Below are 26,258 nucleotides of genomic sequence, written 5' to 3' on the forward strand. Positions count from 1 at the left end.
CAAGGGGGAGGAGCATCCCAAAGCACAGAGCAGGGACTGGAAATTAAGTAAAGCAGCTCATTGCAAAGCACCCCCTCCCGACACCAAGGAGGTCAGTGCTTGCCTGGCTCAAAGCAGACCTCCATCTGCCCCAGCTGCTCTCCATCAGTCTGATTGATGGGCACCTCATTGCCCACCTGAGCTCAACTGAACCTTTTTCCTCGGTGGCTGACTCAGTTAGGAAGCAGGAGCTGCTGTATGCAAAGGGCTGAGCAGCTCTCTGTCTGTTTCTCCATCTTCAGAGCATTGCAGCAGAGCAGGGAGAGGTGCTCGCTGTGGAGATTGACAAGTAGGTCTTCCTGAAGGTTTTTTTGAGCTGCACCTGCTTCATCCTAATGGCATCATGCATATGGATAACGCTGCTGACATTTCCCAGGGAGGTTGGGTGTTTTAATTCAAATCATTCTGGAGGAAGTGCTGGAGGAGAGGCCTGCTTTGATTCCCTAATGAACCAATAACGGTGTGCCCATTGTGCTCCTCTGGGAGCCCAAAGGACAGGGATGTGAGTGCTGGGGCTGCCCAGCAATGGGTGCTGAGTGCAGGGCAATGCTGTGGGGCTGCATGAAAGAAGGGCCCCTCCAGAAACCATTTTATTAGGAGCTTAAAATAGAGCCTGGCACGCTGTGTTCTCAGTTGGCTTTGTCAGAAGCTCTGTTGCATATGGGATCCGTGATGCTGCTTGCACTGTGAAAGAGGAGGAGGAGGGATGAAGGGTGGAAGAAGCAGAAATGAGACATGGAGACGTGAGAATCCAGCCCTGGATCTGCTATGACTTGGGGTGGCAGATTGAAGAGCCCTATGGTTGAGGTCACTGCTTTCCACTGCAGGCTCAGCCTCCGAGCAGAGGAGGATCCATGTGCCCTATAACACTTTGCAGCCGCTATAATTCACCCTGAAAAGCTCATTTCTGGCCTGATGCCCCCGATCAGGAGCTGGAAATGGCACGAAAAATTGCAGAGGGGATATTTATCACTGTGCTGATGCAGGATGCTGAGGTTGAGCCCTGCAGCGAGGGCTGTTGGGTGCTGCCCCATGGTGCTGCATGGGCCCTGCCCAGGCTCCAGCATGGGGACAGGGAATGGTTTCACCTGGTGCAACACATTGATAATAAACAGCGGCAGCAATGAATAGTGGATGAGGCACTGCTGGTGCTCTCCAGCTGCTGCCCACAGCCAGGTCTATGGATAGGGGATATAAATGGTTTGAGAACGGCTCCTTTTGGGGGTGAGGGATTTGGGATCTCCCTATGGAGGCAGGGAGCCGTTCCCTACACCAGCTGAATTAATTGCATGCATCTTGCTTTTCAATCTCTGGTTTGCAGCGTTGCTTGTTTCTCAGCAACTCTTTCCGTGGGTTGTACCAGCCATTTAGCTCAACTGTGCAGTGCAATGGACCCCATTCATTTATGACTTTAACTGATTGTCAGAGAAAGCCGCAGAGCAGGAGAGCAGATTCCATGCTTTCCTTTCCCTTCGCCTCCCACAGCGTACAGCGGTGCAGGGGCTGAACTGTCCTGGATCCCATTCCCTCCTGCATCTGCAGGAAGGTTTGTTACCGTCAAGCCCTCTCACAGTACAGCAGTACATACAGAAATTTGGAAGAAAAAGAATAGAAAAGCAAGAATAGCCTTCCTTCCCCCCCCTTCTCTTTCTGTAACGTTACCCACTGAAGTTTACAAAACAGCCATGAGATTGAGCTTGCAGGATATGGGGTTGCAATCAGCCAGCCCTACGGGGATGCCCATTAAGAGATGCGTCACCACTGCCACTTCTGCTCTGTTTGCCCACGTGACTGCCATCCATCCCCTCTGCTTTGCTCTGGGGGATGGCAGAGAGCAAAGTACGGAGCAGTAGGAAGGAGCAGGGAGTGGGTTTGTGGCTGATTACTCAAGAAAAACAAGAAACAAACAAAAGAAAACATATCCTAAAGGGAAAGGCTTTTTCTTTTTTGTATTTCCAAAGCAAGGACTGTCCAACAATGGAGCTGCCCCAGCTGAGTGCCGGGGCGTGTGGGAAGGGGTGACCTGCTGCCCATCCCTATGGCTCTTCAACCATCCCAGCTGTCCCAGGGCTGCTTGTAGGAGCTGCACGTGGATCCAGACCAGCCAAGCTCTGCTGCTCAACATCCGCCACGCTGCTTTGTCTCTTGGCCAAGTCCATGATATTACTCCACGTCTTCACTTTTCGTTCCATTTTGTGTGATTTTTTTTTTCTTTTTTCTATTTTTTTTTTTTTGGTAAAAAATAGTTTCTCCCTCCCTCTCCCTCTCCCCACCCCACTCCCAACCAACCCAACCTATGTGACAGCCTTCAGGAGTCCAGGGGTGCCGCCTGCACCTCCACGGCCAGGAGCTGCCCGCTGCGCGGCCCCTGAGCCCAATGCTGGGCGAGATGGGGGTAGACCACACGCACGGCCCCTGCATCCCATAGTGCATCCCCAGCCCTCCTGGGCTCGTCCCCGAAACCACAGCGAGCCACCAGGCCGGTGGCCAGCAGCAGGATGCTGAGGGCCAGCAGTGTCAGGAGGCACTGCCTGTCCCCGAGGAAGCGGTGGTGGCGGATGGCCTCTTTAGTCCTGGCGTTGATGCATGCCACCTTGGCCTGCAAGTCTACAAAGGCCACGTGGAGGCAAGCCCAGTACTCCGTGTCCTGGTGGAGCCGGGTGATGTTGTACGCGTGGGTGCCCAATGGGATGCGAGCAACGTTGGTTGTGTCCAAGCTGGAGCTGAGCAGGAAGCTGGACCAGGTGAGGTTGGAGGAGACAGCGTTGAGGTGTGGCTTCCAAGCGAGCAGGATGTGGTAGGGCTGGACATCCAGCACCGCCAGCTCCAGGCTGGCCTCGCTATGTGGGAAGGAGCTGTTGACCAGCACAGTGATGCTCTTAGTGTCTGCCCCCAGCAAGTTGTGGGCCACGCAGGTGTAGAGCCCAGCCTCGTGCGCCGAGATCCCCATGATCTCCAGAGTCCCTTCGGGGTGCACCTTGTAGTGTCCATCATGTGCATAGGGGATCAGCTTCACCCCCGAGGGGGTGACCCAGTAGATCTCCGGGTCCGGCTCTGCCATCGCCCGGCAATGCAAGGAGATGTTGTCACCATCCATCACTTCAAGGCGGGAGGGAAAGCTCTGGGTGGAGATGAGAGGCAGACACCGATCCGTCATCTCTCGGAAGGGGACGTCCCGAATGTGCCTCCTCTTGAGGTCGGGGGGCTCAGCACACAGCGTGGACTGCGGCTCAATGAAGCGGATGCGCATCTCGGTGCTGTTGACCCAACGGATGACGCAGTCGCAGCGGATGGGGTTGCTGTGGATGCTGATCTCCTGCAGGTTGGGCAGGGACTCGACCGTCTGCTTATGCAAGGCACTTAGGGCATTGTTGTTGAGCATGAGGGTTTCCATTTGGGGAAGGTGGTGGAAGGCGTTGGGGTGGATGAAGGACAGCTTGGGGTTGTTGGTGACGTCCAGCTTGGTCAGCTCGGGGAGGTTGATCAAGGCGAACTTGTCGATGGACACCAGCTCCTCCATGTTGTTGAGCCCCAGCTCCTTGAGGTGCAGCATGTTGGTGAAGTCACTCTGCCTGACCCTCTGCAATGGGTTTTTGTTCAGATCCAGGAACTTGAGGCTGGGCACTCGTTGCAGTGCCCGTTTGGGGACGGTCACCAGCTTGTTGTCATAGAAAGAGAGGCTCTCCAGGCTGCGCAGCCCCTCCAACGCGTAGTCCGAGATCTCCTGCAGGTTCATCCCAGCCAGCACCAAGCTGCGCAGGTTTGATAGGGGCCTGAAATTCATATCCAAGATAGCATCCACCCTGTTGCCTCCGATCATGAGGATCTCCAGGCTGGGCAGCATCTGGAACCAGCGGCTGTCGACCATCTGCAGGAGGTTGGAGTTGAGGTGCAGGCGCAGGAGGCTGCCGAGGCCGGCGAAGGCGCGGGGCGCGATCCTACGCAGTTGGTTGTGGTTCAGGTAGAGCTCCTGCAGGCTGCCCAGCCCTGGGAAGCTGCTGTCGGGCAGCTCGGTCAGCCGGTTCTCCTCCAGGTGCAGGCTGAGCAGCTGCGGCATGCTCTTCAGGCCGAAATCCCAAACGTTGGAGAAGCTGTTCTGCGACAGGTCCAGCTCCGTGAGGTTTCTGAGATAGTCCAGCTCGCTCTGCTCCAGCCTGGCGATGTTGTTGCTTTGCAGAAGCAATGTCTGCGTCCCCGCTGGCAGATCCTCGGGCACGGCGGTGATGAACAAATCATTGCAGTCCACAGTGGCGGCCTCCCGGTACACAGAGCGCGGGGTGTACCAGGGTCTGATCTGGCACACGCACTGCAGAGGGCATTTCACCTTCCAGGGTACGATAGGGATGGCAGCAGCAGCCACTATGCAGAGCAGCAGCGAGCTGCCCTGGAAACCTCTCATTTTTGGGTGGTGGGACCGGTTTCCTTCTGTCAGGGAAGGCTCAGGGAGTGAAGCCAGAGAGGGGCATGGGGTGACCGTGGTGGGGATGGGGTCTGCGGGAGGAGATGCCCCAAGCGAAGCCCTCGGAGCAATCAGCCCCCACTGCCCTGCTTGGCCCCCCCAGCTGAGGGCACATCACCCCCCAGTGGGGCCACTCCTCTAATCAGAGCTTCGCCTCCTCTTCCTCCCCAGTGGGTTCATTTTGGCACTCTGCTGCATTTTCCAGGTTGGTCCTCGATGTCATTCCTGAAAGAGGGCAGAGAAGGAGTTGCGTTAGGGGAAGCCTTGCACACATGGCATGGGCTGGAGAGGCAAAGCCCCATGCACAGGAGCTCCAGCACCAGCCCCAAGGCATACTAATGCATCCGCTTTGTATCAGCAGCGTCACCTCTCTCCTCCCAGCCCAAGAGGTTTGGATGTTGGCTCGTGGTTGCTCTGTGCAGGGCTACCAGCAGCCCATGGGCCTCTCACACCCATCTCATCCTCTTTAGTCCTACACTGCCCTGGCCTGGGGAACCCCACCCCAGCTGCCCTCTGGCAATCAGAGGAAGGACTGAGACCAACCATCCAACCCCAACCATACACCTCAACACTTAAAGCACTGCTAGGATTTAATTAACAGGACCAGGAGTCGCTGACTCATTAAAGGCTCCGGGAAGAATAAAGAAGCCCATTAACCCCATCCCTGCTGGGTGCACCCCCTTGTATCACCCCCTTGTTCTCCCTATAAAGGGCTTCCAAACAAACTGAACTTTGTTCAGCATCAACTCAACCAAACCTGATGCCAGAATCAATCCCTGCACCGCCTGCTGTGGGGGCGCTGCCTTTACAGCACATCCAGCATTAAAGGAGGGGAAGGTGGTATTGATTTCTGCCGTGTCTGATGGACCCTCATCTTTCTTTTTAAGTGTGAGGGCACTCGTGGCTGTAAATCAGTCCAGCCATTAAAATATCGTAGCATTTTTTTTCTCTTTAAGAAGAAATAACATGGAAGAATATGTATATATATGCATGTGTAACGTTTCCTTATGGTTGTGAAGAGGAGCCCAGAAAAGCATTCTTGCAGGGCTGGCTATGGAAAGCCCTGTGTGTGAGGTGATGCTCCAATGGCCCAGGTTGTTGTATAGCAAAAGGATCCGAATTTACAGCAAGCCCTAATTTTCTGCTTGGGTTTCTGGTTCTGTTGGGCACATTCCCCACGTGGATCAGGGAGGGCTGATGCTTTGCACACAGCATTGCACGAAGAGGCAGCAGAAGCCCAGAAGGAGGGGGGGGGGGGGGGGAACCCAACACAAAATAGAAAAGCAACGAGAATGAGAATTGATGAGGCACAGAGAAGGGAAGAGTCTTTTCATCAGCAAGTTTGCTGGATGAAGCCAGGAGATAAATCACTGCGTGGAAGGAGCTTTGGTCGCTGCTGCCTCTCTCCTGCTGCCACAGAGCAGCCCGGCTGTGGGAGATGGATGGCTGCAGCTGAGCCGGCTCCCTGCCCTCCCCTCTCCCTTAGCAGCAGTGAGAGGGGCCGATGGTCCCCGGGCTGTGCAGTGCTGTGGGGTGGGAGGTGACGGAGAGCTTAGCAGAGCCCCAAGGCTTAGCAGCCGTCCCAGCCACCCTGGATGCACCGCACTGCCCTGAGCACACTGCGAGCTCCTGCCAAACCCTGCTCTGTTCTGAATGACAGCTTTACCGAACCTTGGTTTGGCTGTCACAGCTTTCCCATTTTGCTGTGCTCAGGCAGCCGCGAGCCTCTGCATCTCCATCAGTGCAGTGCCAGATGAGAAGTGGCAGCCAGATGCTGGAGGACCTGTCCCCCCTCAGTGCCTTTTTGCTCTTTTCCAGGACGTGATGCCCTGGAGGAGCCCGAGGGGGATCCAACCCTTGTGTGCATGGAGCAGGAGGGTGGGAACACACAGCTCTACAGGGCTTTGCAGCCTGAGATGCACACACAGGTGCTCCAGCCCAGCAGGATCCTCTCTGTGCACTGAGATGCTGATATCAGACCCATGCGTGCATCTCTCCTGCGTGCAGCCCTACGGAAGGGAGTTTTGGCAGAGCTTCAGCCCTCCTTCACTTTGGGGTCATGGCACCCAGTGATGTTTGTCCCTTGGGGTCGTGGCACCCAGTGATGGTTATCCCTGTGCTGAAGTCATAGTTGCACTGCTCAAACCTCACAGGGTGTGTTAATGAGAAAACCAGCAGCGAGTTAAAGGGTTCTGTATCGACTGCTTCTAAAACTTGGAAGCAAGGCACCCTGCCATGATCTGAAATGCTCCTCTATCCCTCTTTATCTGCAGCATTCCGTTCTGCAGGGCTTTGCTGTGACGGCCCATTGGTGTGGTGTGGTTGGGGGTCCGCGCAGCATCACCACGTTAACAGCCCTCCGTGGCTCCGGAAGTGAAATGTCAGTACTGGAGCATCGCTGTGGGTTGTGTGATGGTGCGGAGCACGGGATCAACCCCGTGCTACAGTGTGCAAAGTCCATCCCAAGGGATCTCTGAACTGCAGCATTCTGAATGAGCCACTTCGACCACTGTGATACCGGTGGTATCTATTAGATAGCTGTTAATCTCTAATGAGTGTTTTTAATGATCCCCTGCTTAACATACGATACCTGATGTGTTAAATCTCAATTAAAATGCTGAGGTCCAGTTGTTTTCTGGTGCTGGTGGTGGGGAAATGATGGAGCTGTGGGTGTCCCTGTTCATTGCAGGGAGGGGGACATGATGGTCTATAAAGGTCCCTTCCAACCCCAACCATTGAGTGGTTTGAGGGATACAGCTCAGTGCTCTGGTGCTGTTGGGCTGATGGTTGGATGTGGTGATCTTAGTGGTCTTTTCCAACCTTAATAACTCTCTGATTATTCTATGACTCAAAGATTCTCCCCTCCCCACTGCAGCCATGTGCCAATGCTCCAACCAGATCTGATTTCCTCCAACAGCGATGGGCAGCGGTACCTCCAGTGGTGCAGGTGGGATGTGGGGGGGTGAAGAGAAGCACAGGGGATGGAGCGCTGGGGCTCAGCACCATGCAGGGCTGTGGCTGGAGACCTCAGCAGGACCTCTGCTGGATGTGAGTTCTGCTTTTCTCCCACGTGAGAAGCCGATGGAAGCTTTGCCACGCACACACAGCACTGTGTGCCAGAGATGCTCAGCCCCCATCTCAGCCTCAGGTTGGGAGTGGAGCAAAACCCTCCAGGCTTGCAATCTGTCGTGTCCTTACAAAGCTGATGTACAAAGCAATGGCACAGCAATGGCACAGCAACGCTCGGTGTTCCTGGAAGCCGAACACCTCCCCAACCCTCCTGCTGCAACCTGCTTCAGCAGCACTGCTGGCTTGCAGCATCACTACCCCAGGGCGGCAAAGCAGCCTCTCCATTCAGCACGAAGCACCCGACCCTCCCAGCCCTCAGCAGGGAGTTTGTTGCCACGTCAGAAAATAAACCAATAAATAAATAACTACAAATCCACCCAATCCCTCCGGTAACGTGGCAACTGCCCAGCACTGCCTCTCTCATCTGTATGCTTCGTCACAGCCCCGCACCATCCGCCGGGTGAGTGCCATGGCAACGCTGTGGTCTTTAAACACAGGAGTTTGTGCTGCGATGGCAAACAGCATTAGGCAATTTAATTAAGCAGCTGGCAGAGGAAAAACTTTGCCCGTTTGAGGCGTTTTATTCAATTTGGGGGCATTATGCAGTTCTGCACCCTTTGCTGCGTGGTTGGAGGGATGCTCCTGCCCCGACCCTTCTGCAGCTTCGAAGCAAACAAACAGCGCGGAGCAGAGGATGGGAAATCCTGCATGGATCCTTGCAAGAAGCAAAGGCACGGATGGGGCAAAGCCATGCTCTGTGCTGAGCTGTTGCCCCCCAAAAAGCATTTGCACAAGGCAGGGAGCAGAGCCCTCCAAATGCTGGGCTGCTGCTCTGGGTGTTTCTGTCCTCGGTTAAGCCATGTTTAGTGCAAGCACGCTCAGGGATGCTGCTTGCTGCCAGAGGGCCTCGTCCTGCAGCTCTCCTGGCAGGGAGGGAGATAACGTTGGTTCTGCTCATCCAGGAAGAAGCCAGCAGATAAAAAGCTGCCGGGGAGCGTGCAAAGCAAACAGCTCCACTGCTGCACCTCCTATCGCTCCCATCCACCCGCAGCCGGCAGGCAGCAGCCATGCTCACACCCTTATCAGACTGCTGCTTCCCCCCCTCCCCCCGGTGCTTTGAATGGTTTTTAATGAGGAGGGTTGGGAAATGAGGCTGCTCTTCCTCATCTTTTGCTTTCGGGCTCTGGACCCACAGGTGTCCCTGGCTTCTGTGCTGGCCCTGAGGGGTCCTGTGCCATCCTCCAGTTATGGGGAGCCCCGAGGCCGTTTCATTGGGATAACTCCACCAGGAGCCCCGGGGCTGCCTGGTTTCAGGGTTGGTCTCAGGGTTATCATGTGCATTTGTAAATGTCTTTCAAAAGCGAACTGGAAGAGCTGGCTGATCTCCTGGCTCCGGATCGCAAGGAAGGTGGATTCTCAGCCTCAGCTTGTGGCTGAGTTGTTCCTTACTCTGAAACATCGGTGTCCTCAGCAGACCCCGTGCTGCATTGGGCAGCATCTCGGTGTGTTTTTGGATGCTGCTCACACGACTGGCACATCTCCGGGCTGCAGCAGGGCTCAGCTGTGCGTGGCCACTGCAGCGTGGTCCCCTTCCTCCTCACCCTCCCGTTGCAAACAGCCCAAACCCAGAGCATCCCCAGTACCACGGGATGGCAATGGGAGAGGTGGGGATGGGATGGAATGGTGGCTGCTTCCCATCCTGCTACCACCGACTCCTCTCTGCTGCTGTGCTCATCCTCCAGCTTGCTGTTTGCCCTTTCCAACTGTTGCTGCGCCATCTCTGTTTCCAGTGCGCTATCTCCCCAATCTTCTTCCTGAGTGGCAATAGCTAATTTAGAGCCCTTCACTGCGTAAAAGCCTCTGAGAGCCTCGTGCAGGGTTCCAAATGCCATTTGGCTCCTTCATCACCTGCAGGCTTTTAGAAAATGCTATCTGCTATCAGCGGAACTCAGCACAGAGCCCATTCACCTCCCTGCAGTTCTATTGCTCAGGACCCCGTGTGGGACCCCAGCCCTTGGGGACATGCCTTGTGGGGATGCTGCTGCAGCCCTCAGTCCCTGCACCATCCCCTTGCCATCGTGCAGCTCTGTGTCTTTGCAGCAGAATCCTGCTCACGAGGTTCAGCTCCATTCTGCCTGGTTTGGAGGCAGAAATGAAGGCTTTTCTTCCCCCAAACTCTGTGCGCAGCGACGGGGCGCACCATGCAGCATCAGGGAGCTGTGCTGCAGGCAATGTCTGTCCCTGCTATTGCCTGGCAGACAAACAGCCCCGGTGCTGCAATGAGCCACGTGGCTCCTCCTGCCCGCTGCGCTGCTCAGCTATTGAACTGCCTGGAAATCACCCCCAGCTCTCTCCTAATGAGCTCGCTATGGACCTGCTGTCCAAGGCTGGTGGGGAGAGCTGTGCCAATGTGCACCAAATTGGCTCGCAGCAGAGTGAGGGCATTGATGCATTCCTCTGAGTCCCTCTCCAACCCCTTTCCCTGCTTCCAAAGCCCACAGCCCCCCAGCACAGAGCTGGGCAGCAGTGGGATGCAGCGATGCAGCCTCTGTGCTGGTGAATAGTGCGCTTGTGTCACTCGTGCCATTAGCAGAGCCCTTTTCCTGCCATTTGCTGTCATTTTCTGGTGGCTGACAGACACCTCTGCTGCCATGCATCAACCACGGGGCCATAGGAGCACTGGGGATGGGAAGAGGAGGAGGAGGTGGAAGGAGCAGCATTTTCATGGGGGGAGAAAGCCAAGGTTTAATGCTCTCAACCCGCAGTCTGCCCACAGCCTTTTGTGCTCCAGCTTTCAGGCTATGGGGTGGACAAGAGGATGGAAAGGAGAGAAAGTGGGGGGGAAGGGGGGGCCCTGAAAAAGCAGAAATCCCAAAGGTGGCAAATCCAGGACTGCTTCAACTCTTGCCCACAGCACTGAAGGAGGGGTGAAGGCTCTTCCCAGATCTCTGCCCGCCCTGCTCTGATTTTAGGGTGTTTTCTGCAGGGTCTCATGGTTGTGTGCCCGTGGGTGACACCACAGCTTGTTCTACTCCTGGGTTTTGGGAGGAGCTGCTATGAATGGATGCTGAGTGCACGAGGGATTGAGCGCTGAGACACGGAGCACTGAGACAAGCAGCGCCGGCTGCTTGGCAGAGCCCTGGACATGAAAGTGGAGCAGACGCCAGTCCCAGACGGCCCCGTCAATTCCAGCTAATAAAAAGGTTATTTTGCATGTTGGGCACTTTGCAGAGGCTTTAATGAGAGCAAACAAAGGCTCCTCGGTGCAGATCGGGGGGTGCAGGAGAGCAGCACCCACTGGTCTCAGCCTACCCCCCTGCACCCTTGGGACCACGCAGCAGCTCCATGGGGCTGAACAGCAACAAGGAGGGTCGGTGCCCCCACAGCAGCCCCAAATGGTGACGCTGGAACTGCCGTGCCGTGCTGCAGCCTGACGTCTGCCACTTCCCACGTAGGCTATCCAGGAGAAGGAAGCATTGCCGGAAGGGTTAACATTTTCTCCCTCTTCCCATTTCCTAAAGGAGAGATTTCATGCCATGCTGAATAAATAAAATAATGTGATATTACAAAAGACTGCAGCGCAGTATATTAGATAGCACAGCACCGTTGCAGGGCGTCTGTCAGCACCAATCACCGTGACTGATGACTTATCAAGAATGGACCTGACATTTCCAAATGAGCTGTTTTGATAGAGCTGTCATTCAAAGGGGATCTAAAATAAAATAATAATAATAATAAAAGCACCCGATAGGAACAGGAAGGGAAAATGGAAAACATTTGCCGCCTTCATCCCTCCTGTTTAAGGCTTCCCAGCTTGGCAGCGAGACAATGAGGTGCGTGGCACAGCTCAGCAGTGCTTTGCTGCTGGGGGAGTTCCCTGCAGGAGGTGGGGGGCTGCAGCCCTGCATCTTGCTCAGCTGGCATGGGGGGCTGCATTGCAGGGGACTCTTTTGCATCGCAGAGAGCAAGAGTGGGCTTGTGGGTGGGTGCGTGCCCTTAGGGTGGGTGCAGCTGCAGCCAGAGCCCCTCTGTGCTTGCATGGCTGGGAGCTGGGGGGGATGGGGAAGGGAAGGAGCAGCTCAAGATCACTCGTTGTCATTGGAGGAACTGACAAAATATTGTTTTCCTATATGGCCCAGAAAATGCTCTTTGCATGACTGAGCCCCGGAGATACTCATCCATTCGAGTCACAGAGGCAGGAGGAGAGGGGCTGCTCCGGGAGGAACTTTGGGATGTGTCATTACTGGTTTGAAAGGAGTGGAACAAAACCCAACCTGACGCTGGATGCAGGCATGTGTATGGATAGCAGGAGAAAATGGTAATGAGCACAGAACCCAACTGCCACAGCTCTGACCTGCAGCCAAGCAGCGCTGCTCAGCATCGCCCTGCACCCTCCAGCCCTGAGCTCCTGCCCAATTAAGCACACAGCCCTAACGGGGTCTTGCCGGCCCTAATGAGCCCCCATCGTTAGCTGATTGCTCCGCAGTGTCACTGCCACTTGTCAGCACGGCGATGGCAGGAGCTGTGCGGTGACACTGAGACGTGGAGCAGGGAATGGTGCAGAGCTCATCTGGTCAAATAGGGGAAAACTACGGCCACCCAAATTGCTGCATGGAGCTGAGCTGATGGTTACAAGCCCAGGGAAGGTCCCACAGCTCACTGCCTTCACCAGGAGCACTGGGGCTGCTCAATACTGCATCAATATAGGATCCCAGCATGGGGCTCCAGCTTTGGAGGAGCTCTACAGGCAGCTGCTGTCACAGCTCAATCACTGAGGTTGGAAAGCACCTTTGGGATCACTGCATCCGGCTGTCAGTGGGACCTATTGAGTCTATCCCTACCCATCTGTTAAGACCACGTCCACGCATCTCTTCCATACCTCCAGGCTCAGGGACTCCACCACTTCCCTGGGCAGCCCATTGCAACGCTTGAGCACCATCAGCATGGAGATTCTTCATAATACGCAGCCTAGAGCAGCTTTCCAGTCTACACCAGGTCTCTCAATGAGAGTCCCATGGTCTCACAAGTCACATCCCTGGCTGTGACATCGCTCCTGCAGCCATTCAAAGCCATGGGAATCACTGAGCCCAAACCTCCCCTTCACCAAGACCCGTCCGTGCGCAGGTCTGCGTGGCAGTGACACCCCAGCTATTTCAATCTACGACAACTTGAAGCATCTACTTTACAAACTGGATGAGTTGGTTACTGAAAGGCTGCCTTTTATGGTTTCAGATGTCACCCACCACGTTTTAATGCCTGAAACCCCAGCAGGGCACAGAATGTGTTTTCCCCTTAAAGCAAAGCTACTGTTCAGTTTGGGCAATGACTGCCAGGCACCGTCTCGTTCCCCCCATGGTTTTAATGGGTGCTGTTGGAGAGCTGCACCCCACAATGGAGGAGGAGCACTGAGGTTCAGCCAACTTCACCTACCTCTCCTCTGGGCCCCACTCAGCTCCCACCAAATGGGGTCTTGCAGTATGAGGGGTGCAGCCCCCTTCCATCCAAATCAGGTATTGAAGTGAAAGGCGGTTGAGTGGGACGATGGACTCCTTAGAACACATCACCAGCTCTGAAAGGTGCAGCAGATGGTAACGCCATGGGGATGTGGGGATGGAGGGGGAGGGAGGGGGGCACAGCTGGAGATGTATGGTGGCAGTGAGGTAGAAAGGGGGGGGGGGGGGGGGAGGGGGAAATAACTGTGTGTTGTTTCGGATTAAATGACAAACCCCGGCTTCAAAGGGCAAGCACAGAGGCTAACAGACTGTGACAAAGCAGAACGCGTGGACACGGGCAGCCAATTCCCCTAAACACGGCTTTCTTCGGTCTCGATGTCTGCAAACAAGCGGCCTGCAATAAAAATGCATGCATTCCCCTGCACTCCTCACTATGGGCATGGCCGTGGTCCCGGCCCACCCCGTCCCCATGGAGCCCCGAAGTGGTGGGGCTGTGGGAGAAGGAGCTAGACGGCATCACTTAGCCTTCATTAGGCCAAATTAAAATCAGAACCGAGATGACAATTACAATTTGTGCCCGGCTAATTGTTCACCTCGGAAGCTGATCGTTGTGCAGATTGGGGAAATTAATTGTTTGCAATCCCAGGTGGGCTGGCTCTGAACCCTGCTGGAGGCGTGGAGCTCCTGCAGGCACCGCAGCCAGGAGACGTGTGCTGCACTGCTGGGGGGCTGCAGACCCCCAACCCCTGCTGCAACCCACCCCGAGCAGCTGCACAGTGGCTGAATTTGGTGCAACGTGCAGCCCGGCCCCTTGCATCCTGCAGCCTGCTCCTTTGCGACGTGCAGTCGGCTCCATGGGTTTCACCCATTGGAAGGGTCTCAACCCATCGCTTACCATCTCCTCAATGGGAGCACTGCTGCCCTCACTGCTGGGGCACACAGTGGACTTGCCTGTGATGTCCTTCCCTGCCCCCCCTTCCCACTGGGGATGGGGGTTCTGCAGCCATCGCTGCTCTTGGTGTCAGCCCAGCTCCTACCAATCAAGCCCAACTCTTCAGAGCATCCTGCTGGAATTTAGTTTTTTTTTTATCCCCGGGGTGCTTGGGAAAGGGTGTTGCGAGCACTTGAGTGTAATTATAGCTTTTAATGAGGCTGCCAGAGAGGGGGAAGGTGCCAGATTTCAACGGAAACGGAGACCTCCAGCTTCTGCCTTCTCCCACCCTGCAGGTTGCTGGCAGGATCTCGGCTGCGATGCTGTTGCGTGGGAGCTGGATCCCTGCAGAGCTGGGGCTGGGCGTGCTGCAGGCTCACCCATGGGCCAGCACCTTTTGCAACGTGCAGCCTGGTCCTTTTCAACCTGCAGTTGGATCCTTTGCAACCTGCAGCCTGGACTTTTGCAATCCGAAGATGGGACCCTTGCAACCTGCAACCAGGTCCTTTTGCAACCTGCAGCCTGAACCTTTGCAACCTGAAGCTGGAACCCTTGCAATGTGCAGCTGGGTCCTTCGCAACCTGCTGCAATCCCACACCAGAAGGGATGCTTTTCCCTCCCCTCCTCCTTTTCTCACCTGCAATTCCTAAAGCAGACTGCAGCTCCTCTCCCCGAAATCAGGGTCTCATTTGCTCACTTTTCTTTGACTCTCAGACAGCTCCTGCAATCCCAAGCAGCCTGGGGCACAGAGCATGGAGCACTGCCAGCAGCCAGGCACTGGGACATGATCACTCCTATGCTGTACACACCCATTGAGCTGCACCAACATGACAGCAATAGCAGCTCATAACACTCACAAGTGTGTGCTTGTGCCTTGCAGCAGTGTGCGTGCTGGAGAGACAGGTGCATGCCAGGAAATGATGGTATATGTATCCATGACATACCGTTGCCCTCCTGTTGTGTGCTGTGGATACAGAAAAGCCCACAGATGGTTGGGGTGGGATGAAGCACAGCCTGCAGGGGGAACAGGGAGCAAGATTTTCAGCCCTTGTGAGCCTGACTGAGTGATGCAGACAGCTCTGAAGCTCTGGACACTGAGTCTTTGTGAAAAATCAAGGCAGCACGGCACAGGAGCTGGGACTGGAGAGGGATGCTCACATCTCTTCCATTTATTCCTACATCCCTCTAATCAACCAAGCAAGCAGCGCGCCTGGAGCTGCAGCATGCAAGCTGCTTGAAACCTCCTCTCCAAAGATATGAAATCCATGGGAAAGTGTCCATTGCTGCTCTTGGTCACCCTGAGTCCCCAACCCACTCAGCACAAGGCTCTGTTCCCATCCCATGGGCATCCCGACCCTATGGCCAGCACAGGGCTGCTCAGGGTGACTCCATCCAGGCGAGTCCAGCTGCATCACCCGAGGGACTCTCCCCAGCTGAGCAGCATGGAAACATAAGGATCAATAGGAGCATGGCTGTAACCCTCCCCCCTTCCCTGCCCACACCGAGGCCATAGCAGCATCCTTCACAGCAGGGATGCTCGGGGCAATGTCAAAAAGCCTTTTGAACTCTGCTGTCCACGTGGCTCACAGCAAACCCAAAGCGCTGCGAGGAGGCTGTCACCTGGGGAGCACACATCCATGTCAATGTGGTACTGGGATAAGGTCTCACCTCCCAGTCCAAGCTCTTGGACAGCAGCTCTGGGCAGCTGAGCATTGGGTTCATGCACTGCCCACTGCCCCCAACCCAGGGGATGCTTTAGGCTGAAGTGTTCTCACTGCAGCATTTGGATGCCGACCCCTTCAGATGGATAAACCGTAGCTCTTTACACTTCAGCAGGTGGGGAAGAACAGTTTATTAAACACAGCTTAAAAAAGGGGAGGAATTCCTGAGTGTAATTAAAATCTAAGCCGCGATGGGACGTCTGCTGTTATTTCTCCAGAGATGTCTGTTGCTGGAGACAATATTTCTTCAGCTAAGCAGTGCTGCAGGCAGGGAATGCTGCACAGGGGTAGGGGCAGGAGGGCAGCTGTCTGCCTATGCTGTCCTGAGGATCCCAGGCAATGTTTCAGGAGCTCATTAGGGCACAATAGCTGTAAGGAGCACAAGGGTGGCACTGCAGGTTGGATGTGGAGCTGCTCGCAGTGCTGCTGGCAGAGTCCTTCCTGCTCCCTGCTCACCCTCCAGATGCAACCTGCAGCACGAACAGCACGCAGGGCTGCACGTATGGGCTGTGAAGGAGAGCTCAGAGCTGCACTGAAAACCCCACACTGACCTCAGGCCCCGCTCCATCCTCACAAACTGCAATAGCAAATTGTGCCTAAGCTGCCCCAATGAACCCAGGCAAGGCATTAATTTTTGGTGTTAAGCATGGGTTGAAAACAAGAGAGCACTGATTTCTCTCTCCAAGCTGAGTTTCGAACCTCAGAGTGCTGTCCAACCCTATGGTGGTTTTGGGGTTTGCATGGGGCCCTTCTCTTATCTCTGCTTTCTGCTGCATCTGCGTCTTGCAGGGACAATCCCTCTCCATCCCCACATGTCTGTGCTCTCCTCTGGGGAAAAAAGAAGCTGTGCTTCAGCACCTGCTTTGTGCAAAGGGCTCCGGCGTCTTCTGCTCCCCAGGAAGCTGTGCTGACAGCACCAGGGCAGCATCCCCAGCCCGGTCCCATCTGAGCACCCCATGGGATAAAACCATTCTTTGGGATCGAGGGGAGGCAAAGCAACATCCAGCAGTCAAAGAAGAAAAAAAGACCCAAACCGTAGATTACTGCAAATGCCAATAAGTCATTAGGAATCACAAGAAAAATGTAGGGTTGCCATAGCAACTGCCATGCATGGCTTTTGGGGATGCTTCACCCCTTCCTAGGGTGGGGATGGAGGAAAAGCTCTGTGCTGTGGCATTGTTCCTATTTGGTTTGGGGGTGCTGAGCCCTACCTGAGGAGCAGAGAGGCTTTGCCTCCAGCGGAGACCTCAGGGACCCTCCCAATGGGATGGGGATCGTGAGGTCTTCCCATCCATGCAGAGCTGCTGGGCCATTTCTCCCACCTGGCACAGCCCCGTGGTGCTGAGCATCCTGCACTGCTCCTTTTCCATTGCATCTTTTGACAAACGCTTTAGCAAAATGCAACCTCTCCGCGTTCTGCTTCCCCCCTGCTTCCCTTTGCTGAGCTCTCCCTTCACCCACAGCATCCCAAACAGGCTTGCAGCAGAACCCTCTGGGTGCCACAGCAGCAAAACCCCATTCCCGTCCCCTCCATGCCACAGGTGCCTTAGCAGCAAGATGCAACAAGGTGCCCCACAAAGCGGAGCAAAGGGAGGGCACCGCTGGGTGGACAGGAGCTGCTTGGAGACTCTCACTGCACACTTCTCCCCCTCCCCATTGAGGTTTATCAACTCATTTAGCTCCGTAATCCCATTACTGACAGGCGCTGCCCAAGGAGACTCTTTGCATCAAGGACACCAGGAGAACCAAGGCTGGCCCCAAGCCCTGGGCAGGGCAGATGGAGCAGCATGGTGAGAAGCGCAGTGCTGTTGGGTGATGCCGTAGCATCCATCACCCATTTCCCTTCTAAGCACAGCAGTGATTTCCCAAAGGAAAACGACTTCAACTGCACGTTCCTCCCACTCTCCGTCCCCATTCAGCACTCGAAAAAACAGAAAATAAAGCAAAATGTGATGCTGGGCTGCTCTGCAGCTCGGAGCCCCCCAATGCAGCGTGACATGGAGCCAGCCCTAACTGCTGCTCCTTCCCAGCGCTCAATGCAGGGTCGGATGCTGCTGCTGCACAGCGGGTGCAGGAAGGTCTGACCCAACACCGGACCAATGGTGACCCACGCGATGCTGCACAGATCCGGCCCTGGGAAGCCCAGCAGCTCAGCCCTCAGCACACGGAAGGGAGGAAAACTGACTCAGGAATGGGAACTGGCACATTTTCTCCGTGTTTCTAAAAGGATTCGCTGGGAAATGCGGCTCCGGATCAACTGCAGCCATCTGCAGATTCGGATCAGACGCCGCAGAGCTCTCAGAGCAATGCCTGAACCCAATTGGGCTCCTCAAGTCAAGCAAGCAGCTCTGGTCCTGCGTTTCCAAACCACGTTTTGAAAGGCTGAACCTCTGAATTAAATCTAATTATCATACTATGAAAGAGCGATGGGCACCCAATTAAAACACGCATTCTGGCACAAAACAAATCGGTTCGTTTTGTAACATTCCACTAAGAGAGAAGAGGAATTCTTGCTCTCTTCCCAGGTGCTGGCATCACTTTCACTGTTTTTCCACACTGATGCTCTTCACCCAACCAGCCCTGCTGGGATGAGTGGGGTTTCCCTGCGCTTTCTACCCCCAAACTAAGCTGGGATTAGTTCCCCCGTTGGGAAAGGCTGGTTAAAATGCAAAACCCCCTTTATGCTGATTGCAAACTTGGCACTGCTGAAAGCTTTTGCAATTCAAAGCGACGGCTGCGGAGCACGGCGGCTTTGTGCAAAGCAGGTTTCCCAGTATGAAGCTGGAGATGGGGCTCTGCTCAGCTATGGGCAGTGAGGGGACAGCGTGGGCAGACCCTGACCCTGCACACCAAGTCTGATGCTGGAGCGGCTGCTTTATGGCCGGTGATAAACGCCACAATATATGGTTTTATAATAGTGCCTGGGATGGGCTTTTAAATCCAGCGGGCAGCTCTGGGGCCCGGAGGGGTCAGACAATATGGGCACGTTTATATGCTGCTGGAGGGGGAAGCTGGCATTCATTCAAAGTAGGGAGGGTGAATTATTTCTCATGGGTGATTTATTGGCTAAGTTCGTCTCTTCTGCCCGTCCGGGTGAAAAGCATCCCGGTGCAGAGAGTCAGCAGCAGGCTATAAGGCACTGTTACATCCCAATTAAGCCCTTTGTGAATGGTCTGGGAACGGATCCCGATTTTGCCATATTTATTTGTTATTTGGTATTGCACGCCACAACAGAGCCGGGGCGTCATTCCCACTGTTTGCAAACAGCTCACGGGGAGCATGGCATGAGATGTCCGGGGGGACAAGAGGGGCTCTGAGGCTCCACCTCCCCCCCCTCATGGGATAGGGCCATCACTGGGATCCCACTCCTTGCACTGATGGACCCCGAAGCCCACCCAGTCCATGCAGCACACAGGGACAGGGCTGGGGGCTGCCACTCCCCTGCTGAACCCCCGCTGCTCCCAGCCATGACCGGAGTGATTTTCTCAGCCATTTACTCCCTTCCTAAACCCAGCCATTGGAACAGCCTCTTACAAGCCTGCTATAAATTTATTCAGCACAAAATACTCTCTGCTGTCAACCACCGCGGAGCCACTGTGTCACTGCCTGGGTGCTGGATGCTGCCTGGCTGCGGGGTCAGTGCGGAATGGGGGGGACCTGGAAGGGACACGTGTGTGCAGGAGCCCCACAGGATGCAGGGGGTTGTTTGGGGCATGGTACAACTGGTGGTCAATGAGCATCAGCAAACAAACCCCAACCCCTACATGCAACCCCAAGCCCAAGGAGACCACTTCCCTTCATAAGGACACGTTGAGGACTCACTGAATTGTGGTGTTTCTCTGTTCCCAGTGCATTCCCAGCAAGCAGTTCTGCTCCTTGTGCCTCTGCCCAGGGCTGGGCTGGGAGCTACTGCTCGTGCTGCAGACATTCCCCCATTTCATGGCCAGGAGAACCAAAGTCATGGGTATATCCCCATCATAGCAAGCTGAGAAGGAGCTGCTATGGGTCAGTGCCAAGCTGGCTGCTCTTTAGGAAATGGATGTGCTGGTCTATGCTCAGACCTCCCTACATGCCCCATCCCTACCCTGGGCAGAAATTTAGGATCACCGAGCTCTCAGCCGCAGAAGGGTCAGCGTATCCCACCATGGCTGTTCCCACCTCTCAGCCCCAGCAGCTGATGCTGAATTTCTTGTTTCATGTTGCAGAAAATGAAAGAAAAAGGTCCCACTCAATGGAAGGAACGTAAAATGGCTGAGGAGCAGAATGTGGCACTGGGTTTCGCTCTCATCCCTGCTCTGCACAGCCCCTGATGCCAGCACCAAGGGGGTGCCAAGCCAGCTCTGCACCAGTACAAGGAGAGCTCTGCCCACTGCAATGAGGCTGGATTGGAGGGATGGGGGTCTCCTGCCATAGCGATGAGGACAGCAGCTGGATGGCAGCATCCCATGTCCCAAACCTGACCACCAGTGACCGATGGGCATAAGAAGTCCCACAACAGGGAGCAGTCAGCACTGCATGGAACTTGCACTGACCCTGCAGCTACTCAGAACTAAGGCAAGCAACGTTTGCTTCCCAGCTTTGCTACGGGCTCTACCTGCATGCAGGCTGCAGCATCAGGGCTGCTTGTCCTCCAAACAGCAGCAGGGGCCGGGTCCTGGCTCAGCATCTGCACAGCAACATGGAGGGGGTGAGATGGGCAGGGTCTGTGTGTAGCCATGGGGTCCTTAATGCACAGGGGCATGCAGACCCCACGATCCCCAGTCCACATTGCTCCCTGGTTTGGCAGCACCCTACAGCCACGGGAGGGGCTGCTTTGCTTGTACACAGCAGTGTGTGCATGGAGAACGGGAGTTGAGAAGGGGTAAAATCAGTGCAAAACCAGCTGAGAGATCATTAAAATGACCCCATGAGCTTCTCCTGCAGAGCAGCCCAAAGCCTCTTACCTCCCCCAGGGCCCATCCTTGCAGTGTGGGGCTGTGCACCCCCAGCACCCCGCTGCCCACCAGCTGCACACCCACCGCCCAGGGCTCCCAGTTTGCTTTCCCCTCGCTTTTTGCCTTGCTGCACTGTCAGCAGGGTTGTGCCTGGCACCGGTGGGTAAAAGCAGGTTGGGAAGGAAGGAGGGAGAGCACAGGACCAGGCTGCTGGATTTGATACAGACTCTTCTTTATTCCCCTAACTTTGACACTTTCTCCAGGGCTCGGGCACAGAGGGGTTAATGCTTGGAAGTGCTGCTCCTGGCGGGATCACATCCTGCTGGCATCTCTGTGCAATGCCGGATGGGTTTCACATTTCAGTCTCAGTGGCACCAATGCAACCCCACTGCATCACCATGGGGATCATCACAGTCACCCCATCAGTGCCCGGGCAAGAATCAGCCCAATCCCAGAGAGGGTTTGAGGGTAGGACTGGCAATGCAGCTCCCCCATCACTTCTGAGTGAAACCTTTCCCTGGAGCAGCCGTTGTGCTCCTTGCCCCCTCCTGGACCACTCACCAGAGAGGCACAGATGCTGCGTGCACTTCCTATTGTCATCTGCTTATCCTCTCATTTGTTTAATGCACCACTCATACCAGAGATCAGACAGAGAGGAAGGAAGGGGTAAAACCCCAAACAAACAGCAGAACCCCCAAGCATAGGAGCACCCTTTCCCCCCCCCTCCCAGAGCCATGACCACCTGATAGAAATAATGAGGCTGGAGCCCAACTCACCACTGGGGTCTCCTCCAGTCTCCCATCACTGTGAGCATCCGCTGCGGCTGCCGCTCATCGGATGAAGGCAGACAAAGGCTGGGGGTGCGTTGGACCCATCGAAGAGCTCTCCAGTCCTATGGGGAGGGTGGTACAACGACAACAGCCCACCCCTGCACGCTGCCTCTGTGCTCTCTCTCAGCGCCCGATCTGGAGGCAGCGGGGAGAGAAATCCATCCTCCCCTCGCGCTGCAGCCGCTGCTGCCCCCTCCTCCTCCTTCTCCTCCTCCTCCTCCTCCTCCTCTTCCTCCTCCCTTCTTCTCCCCTCCCTTTCCCTTTCCCCGTCCTCCTCCTCCTCACTCGAGCCTTGTCGCCACGACGTGCCACCCACCCGAACCAGCTCCTGCTGCCTTAACTCCTGCAGCTCTGGTGAGCACTGTGACACCACGCACCCATCCATGGGTTGGTGACATGGGGACGGCCACCCCTGGCACCCCCACAAGGCAATGTTCCCCAACAGCTCCCATAAAGGTGGAGGTGCTTGCTCACACCCCTTGGCATCCCCAGTGCCTCCTGCTCCCTATGGGGGCAACGTGGGGACACTGAGTGGTGCCAGGGGGGGTCACAGAGTTGGGGTTCCTCGCACAGAGATTCCTGGCACTGTGCTGGGAGAGTAGTAGGGAGGGTGGTCTTCTCAAAGGGTTTCTTGCTTTCCACAGCCTGGTTCCTGGCACCAATCCCATCCCCAGGCTGCCTGTGGTGACACTATGGATGCCCCTATGTGTTTTGCTGAATATCTCCTCCAATTGGGTGGTGGCCACATCCCCAGGTAGGACCCGCTGCCCATGGCTCACCTCTGGCATTGTTTCCCATTAGTGGGAAGAAATAGTCCCTAACTGCCAACAAAAGCCCGAGAATGGCAGATCTATCATAACCCAAGGACTGCTGTAGGGCAGGATTTCAATCAAGCCAAAATTTCCCCTTCTTTAACCCACGATCCAATCCTAATTTCAGTGGAATTATAAAGTCAATGTTGGGGTGCAGAAGCCTGGAGGCTGAGTCCAGAAGGCTGACTGTAGTCAGACAGAGAGAACCGGGGTTAATCACAGAATCATACTACTATAAAATCATAGAATGGACCTTAAAGCTCATCCAGTTCCAACCCCCCTGCAGATGTAGGCACAGACGCGGGCTCCAACCAAGGCAGGATTCTGGGTGCAAACCAATGCAGCAGAGCAGCCTCAGCTTTTGTTTTCTTGCCATCAATACTCCCCCCAGAATGCTTTTTCCATCTGAAGTCAGATCCCCACAGATGCCATGCGCCCCAGGGCTGACAGTGGCCATTGAATCACCATCTCATGCGTGCATTTGCCTGGAGCTCAGGGATGGAGAACAGCCGTGCACACACGCGCCAGAGCCAGTGAGGGAGAAGAGGAGAGATTGGAGTGACCTGATTTAATTGGCAGGACTTCAATAACATAAAATCCCTGCCCATGTGCCCAGACCAAATGGGTGATGTTCTGGCACGTTGGCCCCCATTCAGCAAAGCATTTAAATGGAGAGTTAATGGGAGCACATGCTTAATGTTAGCCTCGCTTAAATGCTTCGCAGCACAAACTGAGAGGCAAAGAGGGGTGTCAGCTGGAAAACTCCCTCGTGGCTTTTTAAGCAACAAGGGGTGAAACTTGAGGTTGCATCCAAATGCTGGGAGAGGCAGGGCTGTGCCAAAACCAACGAGCACCCTATGAAGCGCTGCAGGAGGAGAGACCCTTTTGCTGCCCACGCTGCGCCCCTTTGAGCCCTCGCTGGGAATGGGGACCCACAGCACTGGTATGGGGGTGAGCAGCAGCTGGCTGTGCCCAACCACTGCTCAGCAATGCCTCCTCATGTGCCAGCCACCCGGGTGACCCCGAGCCCTCCCTGTCTCACACCTTGCTGCTAACCATGCTGCTCCCCGTGCGAAGCCAGCCCGTTGCAGAGGATGACTAATGCATGTCACTCTCAAGATGCTATCTTCAGGCAGATGAGTACAGCCTGATCCAGGTCTTAATTGTGTGGGATTTTAGCCGAGATGGTGCTAATTTATTTTCTCTGCTGCTTCAGCACTTCTCATGGCTCTCATGCATGCACTTGAAGTCACCTGGAAGATATTCCCCTGGTGCAAGGGGTTAAAGCTTTTCTTTCTGGGGAAGCAGCCTGCAATCTCAATGACTTTCTTCCCCTCTAGACAGTTCTATGTGTGGGGCTGGAAGGAGCTTCACATTCTCTTCCAAGCCCACATTACCTCCTTGGGGAGCAGGAGGAGATCGTGAGTGCTCCATCCCTGGAGATGCCCAAGGCTGTGAATGGGCAGACTGAGCTGGTGGGGCACTGAGCCCACGGCAGAGGTTGGGTGGGATGTAAGGTCCCCTGCAGCCCAACCTTCCTATGACCCTACATTTGGGTTAGGAATGAGTTGACCTTAGAGATCCCTTCCAACCCAACCATTCTGTGCTCCACTGATTTCAGCACAGTTGTTGTAGGGATGTGGGGGCTCAGAGTGTGTGGCACTGTCCCACCACATCATTCCAGTCAGCCGTAATGGTGATCAGGGAGGTTTCCTCCCTCCTTAGGGCCCAGCAGGTTTGCTATAGGCAGGATCAGCTCCAGCAGTGCTTTCCTCTCCTTCCTCCCACCTATCTCCCCAACCTCACTGTCCCCACTGGGGATAGAGCTGCTGGGCACAAAGTGCCGACATCCCCTGGAGCATCGCCTCGGTGTTACATGGATACAGGAGTTGTTGTGCTGCCATTATTATTTTTCTTTAATGATTTAAGGATGTAACAGCAGCTCCCTCAGGCAGCAGGAGGGAACCATAAACCTTGGAGGTGTTTGCTGAAGCTGCCTGCAGCCCTTCCTCCAGAGCCAAAGAGCAGACACCCCTTCCCTCTCTCATCTCCCCTGTGAGGAATAAAGCAGATCACTTCCCAGCAATGGCAATAAGTTATGGCAGGGCTCTCTCTGGTGCAGGACAGAGCCATAATTCACACAGGCTCTGCTGCTGCTGAGTTACAGCGTGGCTCTTGCCTGAGGCAGAGTGTTACCCCTGGCACCCGGAGCACTGCAGGCAGGGATCAGTCCTTCCTTGGGCAGCAGTGCCAAGAATAACCAGCTGGGTACAACACAACCAGTTGGGTACAACACAATCCAACCGGGTACAACACAACCCATGGAGTACAACACAATCCAACTGGGCACAACACAACACAACCCAGCACAGCCTGAACCCCAGAGCTTCCTGATCTCAGATTTTCAGGGGCCTGAAAATGATTTTCCTCCTACTCTGTTGGGAAGGCAAATGCCAACCTTGTTCCCCAGGCTGGGGATGGGTCCTCAGCCCTGTTGTTGCACCAAGCAGCACGGCACAGGCTGCCACCCAGGATGCATTTGCCATTGCATCAATTCCACAAAGCCATTGCCATTGTGGAGGAGCACTGTATCCATAGGCAGGAGCCCGAGGGTGGCTGCTCATTGCTCAGAGCAGCCACACGCTGGCAATAAGCCTGCTCAGGGATATCAGTAAATCCTTGCTTCCAGGCACTGTTAACACAGTATTGTTGTTTTCTTCATATTTATGTTTCTGCACATTTTTGGAGTACTCTTTTAGGGGATGACCTCCACACCCCTCCAGACCAATCCTTGCACTTTGAGCACTGCCCATAGACACCTCCGCCCTCTCCCTGGGTGCAGAGGGGCGAGATGACAAACCCACGCCCATGGTGGCAGCCAATGTTGGGGTGCAGGACACAGCCACGCTGTCAGCTGATGAAGGGATTCTCCCCCTCAGCCTCACACCTCCTCCAGAACACCAATCCCAAGCTCTCACCATCTCATCCCAAAACCACATCCCCACACACCACCGCCAGGCTCCCGCTGCAGGAGGCGAGCTGGGTGGGAAGGGGAAATGTTCTCTAGTTCCTTTATTTCTCTGCTTTGGGGCTGGTTTACAGCTACTATAAAAGCTGCTCATAAATCAGGGGCGATACCATAAAATGCAGGAACAGCCATAGTTAGAGCCCCAGAGAGACCAAATCCCTCCGCCAGCCCCGGCAATGCGGGAGGAGCCGCTCGGTTTATCTTTCCCCTTCCCAGCATCTTTATGGCTGCCCTGGGATGCGAGTTGCAGGGGTGAGGCGAACCTGATGGAGTCCCCCATTATATGAACACGAGGCACGCTGAGTAATGCGGTCTTCTTTTATGGAAGGCGCTTTGCATTGCAGAAATTTTATATCACTCTCTCTTCCTCTCTTCCTTTCAGCCTTCGCCCCCACCCGCTCTCAAAATTACAGGCAGGAGATTGGTCCGGGGGGAAATAAACTTCCTAAAGAGCACAGCGTTGGCTGATTAAAGAAGGAAAAACCAGGGAAGGAAATGATTATGATGCCTCATGTGTTACGTGCTGCTTTAAGAGTCAGATTTGTTTCTTTTACTGCCAGACAAAAATGTAATTAAAAGGCTGCAGCGTCAGCCAGCGCGAGTGAACTTGTTGCGTTTGTCAGCAGACAGCGACCATTAACGCCTTCTGTGTCTGGGTCTGCTGATCCCCCAGGTCCTGTTATCGCTCCCGTTGCCTCCTCGCAGACACAGGAGCAGGGATGCACTGAAAGGGGAAGGTTGGATGTTAGGGATAGTCTCATCTCTGTAAGTTCGGCGATGCTCTGACACAGCTGCCCAGGGAAGCGCTGGGTCACCATTGCAGGAGGTATTCAAGGACCATGGAGATGTGACACTTGGGGACATGGTCATTGGGCACGGTGAGATGGATTGGGGTTGGATGTGGCGATCCTGGAGGTCTTTTTCAGCCTTCTGTGGTTCCACTCTATGAAAGGTGAGGCATGGACTCAGCGCTGCCTGTCTT

General features: G+C 55.0%; 2 protein-coding genes across 3 annotated transcripts in view; one reads left to right on the plus strand and one right to left on the minus strand.

Moving 5' to 3' along the window:
- The window catches only part of MDM4 (MDM4, p53 regulator), a 37,102-nt gene extending 26,317 nt beyond the window's left edge, over positions 1-10,785 (plus strand). The window contains exon 11 of the mRNA XM_040652939.2: positions 6,317-10,785. Coding sequence (XP_040508873.2) covers positions 6,317-6,571 — 255 coding nt within the window. The 3' untranslated portion in view covers positions 6,572-10,785. The remainder of the gene's footprint in view (positions 1-6,316) is intronic.
- On the minus strand, positions 1,964-21,630 carry LRRN2 (leucine rich repeat neuronal 2). 2 transcript variants are annotated; one of them, XM_040652937.2, is made up of 3 exons: positions 21,383-21,630; positions 20,267-20,338; positions 1,964-4,723 (listed from the first exon to the last, which is right to left on the minus strand). In XM_040652937.2, the coding sequence occupies exon 3, from the start codon at positions 4,436-4,438 to the stop codon at positions 2,348-2,350; it is 2,091 nt and encodes a 696-aa protein (XP_040508871.1). In that variant the 5' UTR covers positions 4,439-4,723; positions 20,267-20,338; positions 21,383-21,630; the 3' UTR covers positions 1,964-2,347. The 2 variants fall into 2 exon arrangements, with proteins under 2 accessions (XP_040508871.1, XP_425820.2); XM_425820.8 differs by lacking the exon at positions 20,267-20,338.
- Between the last annotated feature and the right edge of the window lie 4,628 nt (positions 21,631-26,258).

This window comes from Gallus gallus, chromosome 26 (assembly GCF_016699485.2).
Source record: "Gallus gallus isolate bGalGal1 chromosome 26, bGalGal1.mat.broiler.GRCg7b, whole genome shotgun sequence".
Classification (NCBI taxonomy): Eukaryota; Metazoa; Chordata; class Aves; order Galliformes; family Phasianidae; genus Gallus; species Gallus gallus.

What these genes read in the sequence shown, in the direction of transcription:
- LRRN2 (XM_425820.8), bottom strand. Translation starts at nt 4,438, where the DNA reads ATGAGAGGTTTCCAGGGCAGCTCGCTGCTGCTCTGCATAGTGGCTGCT.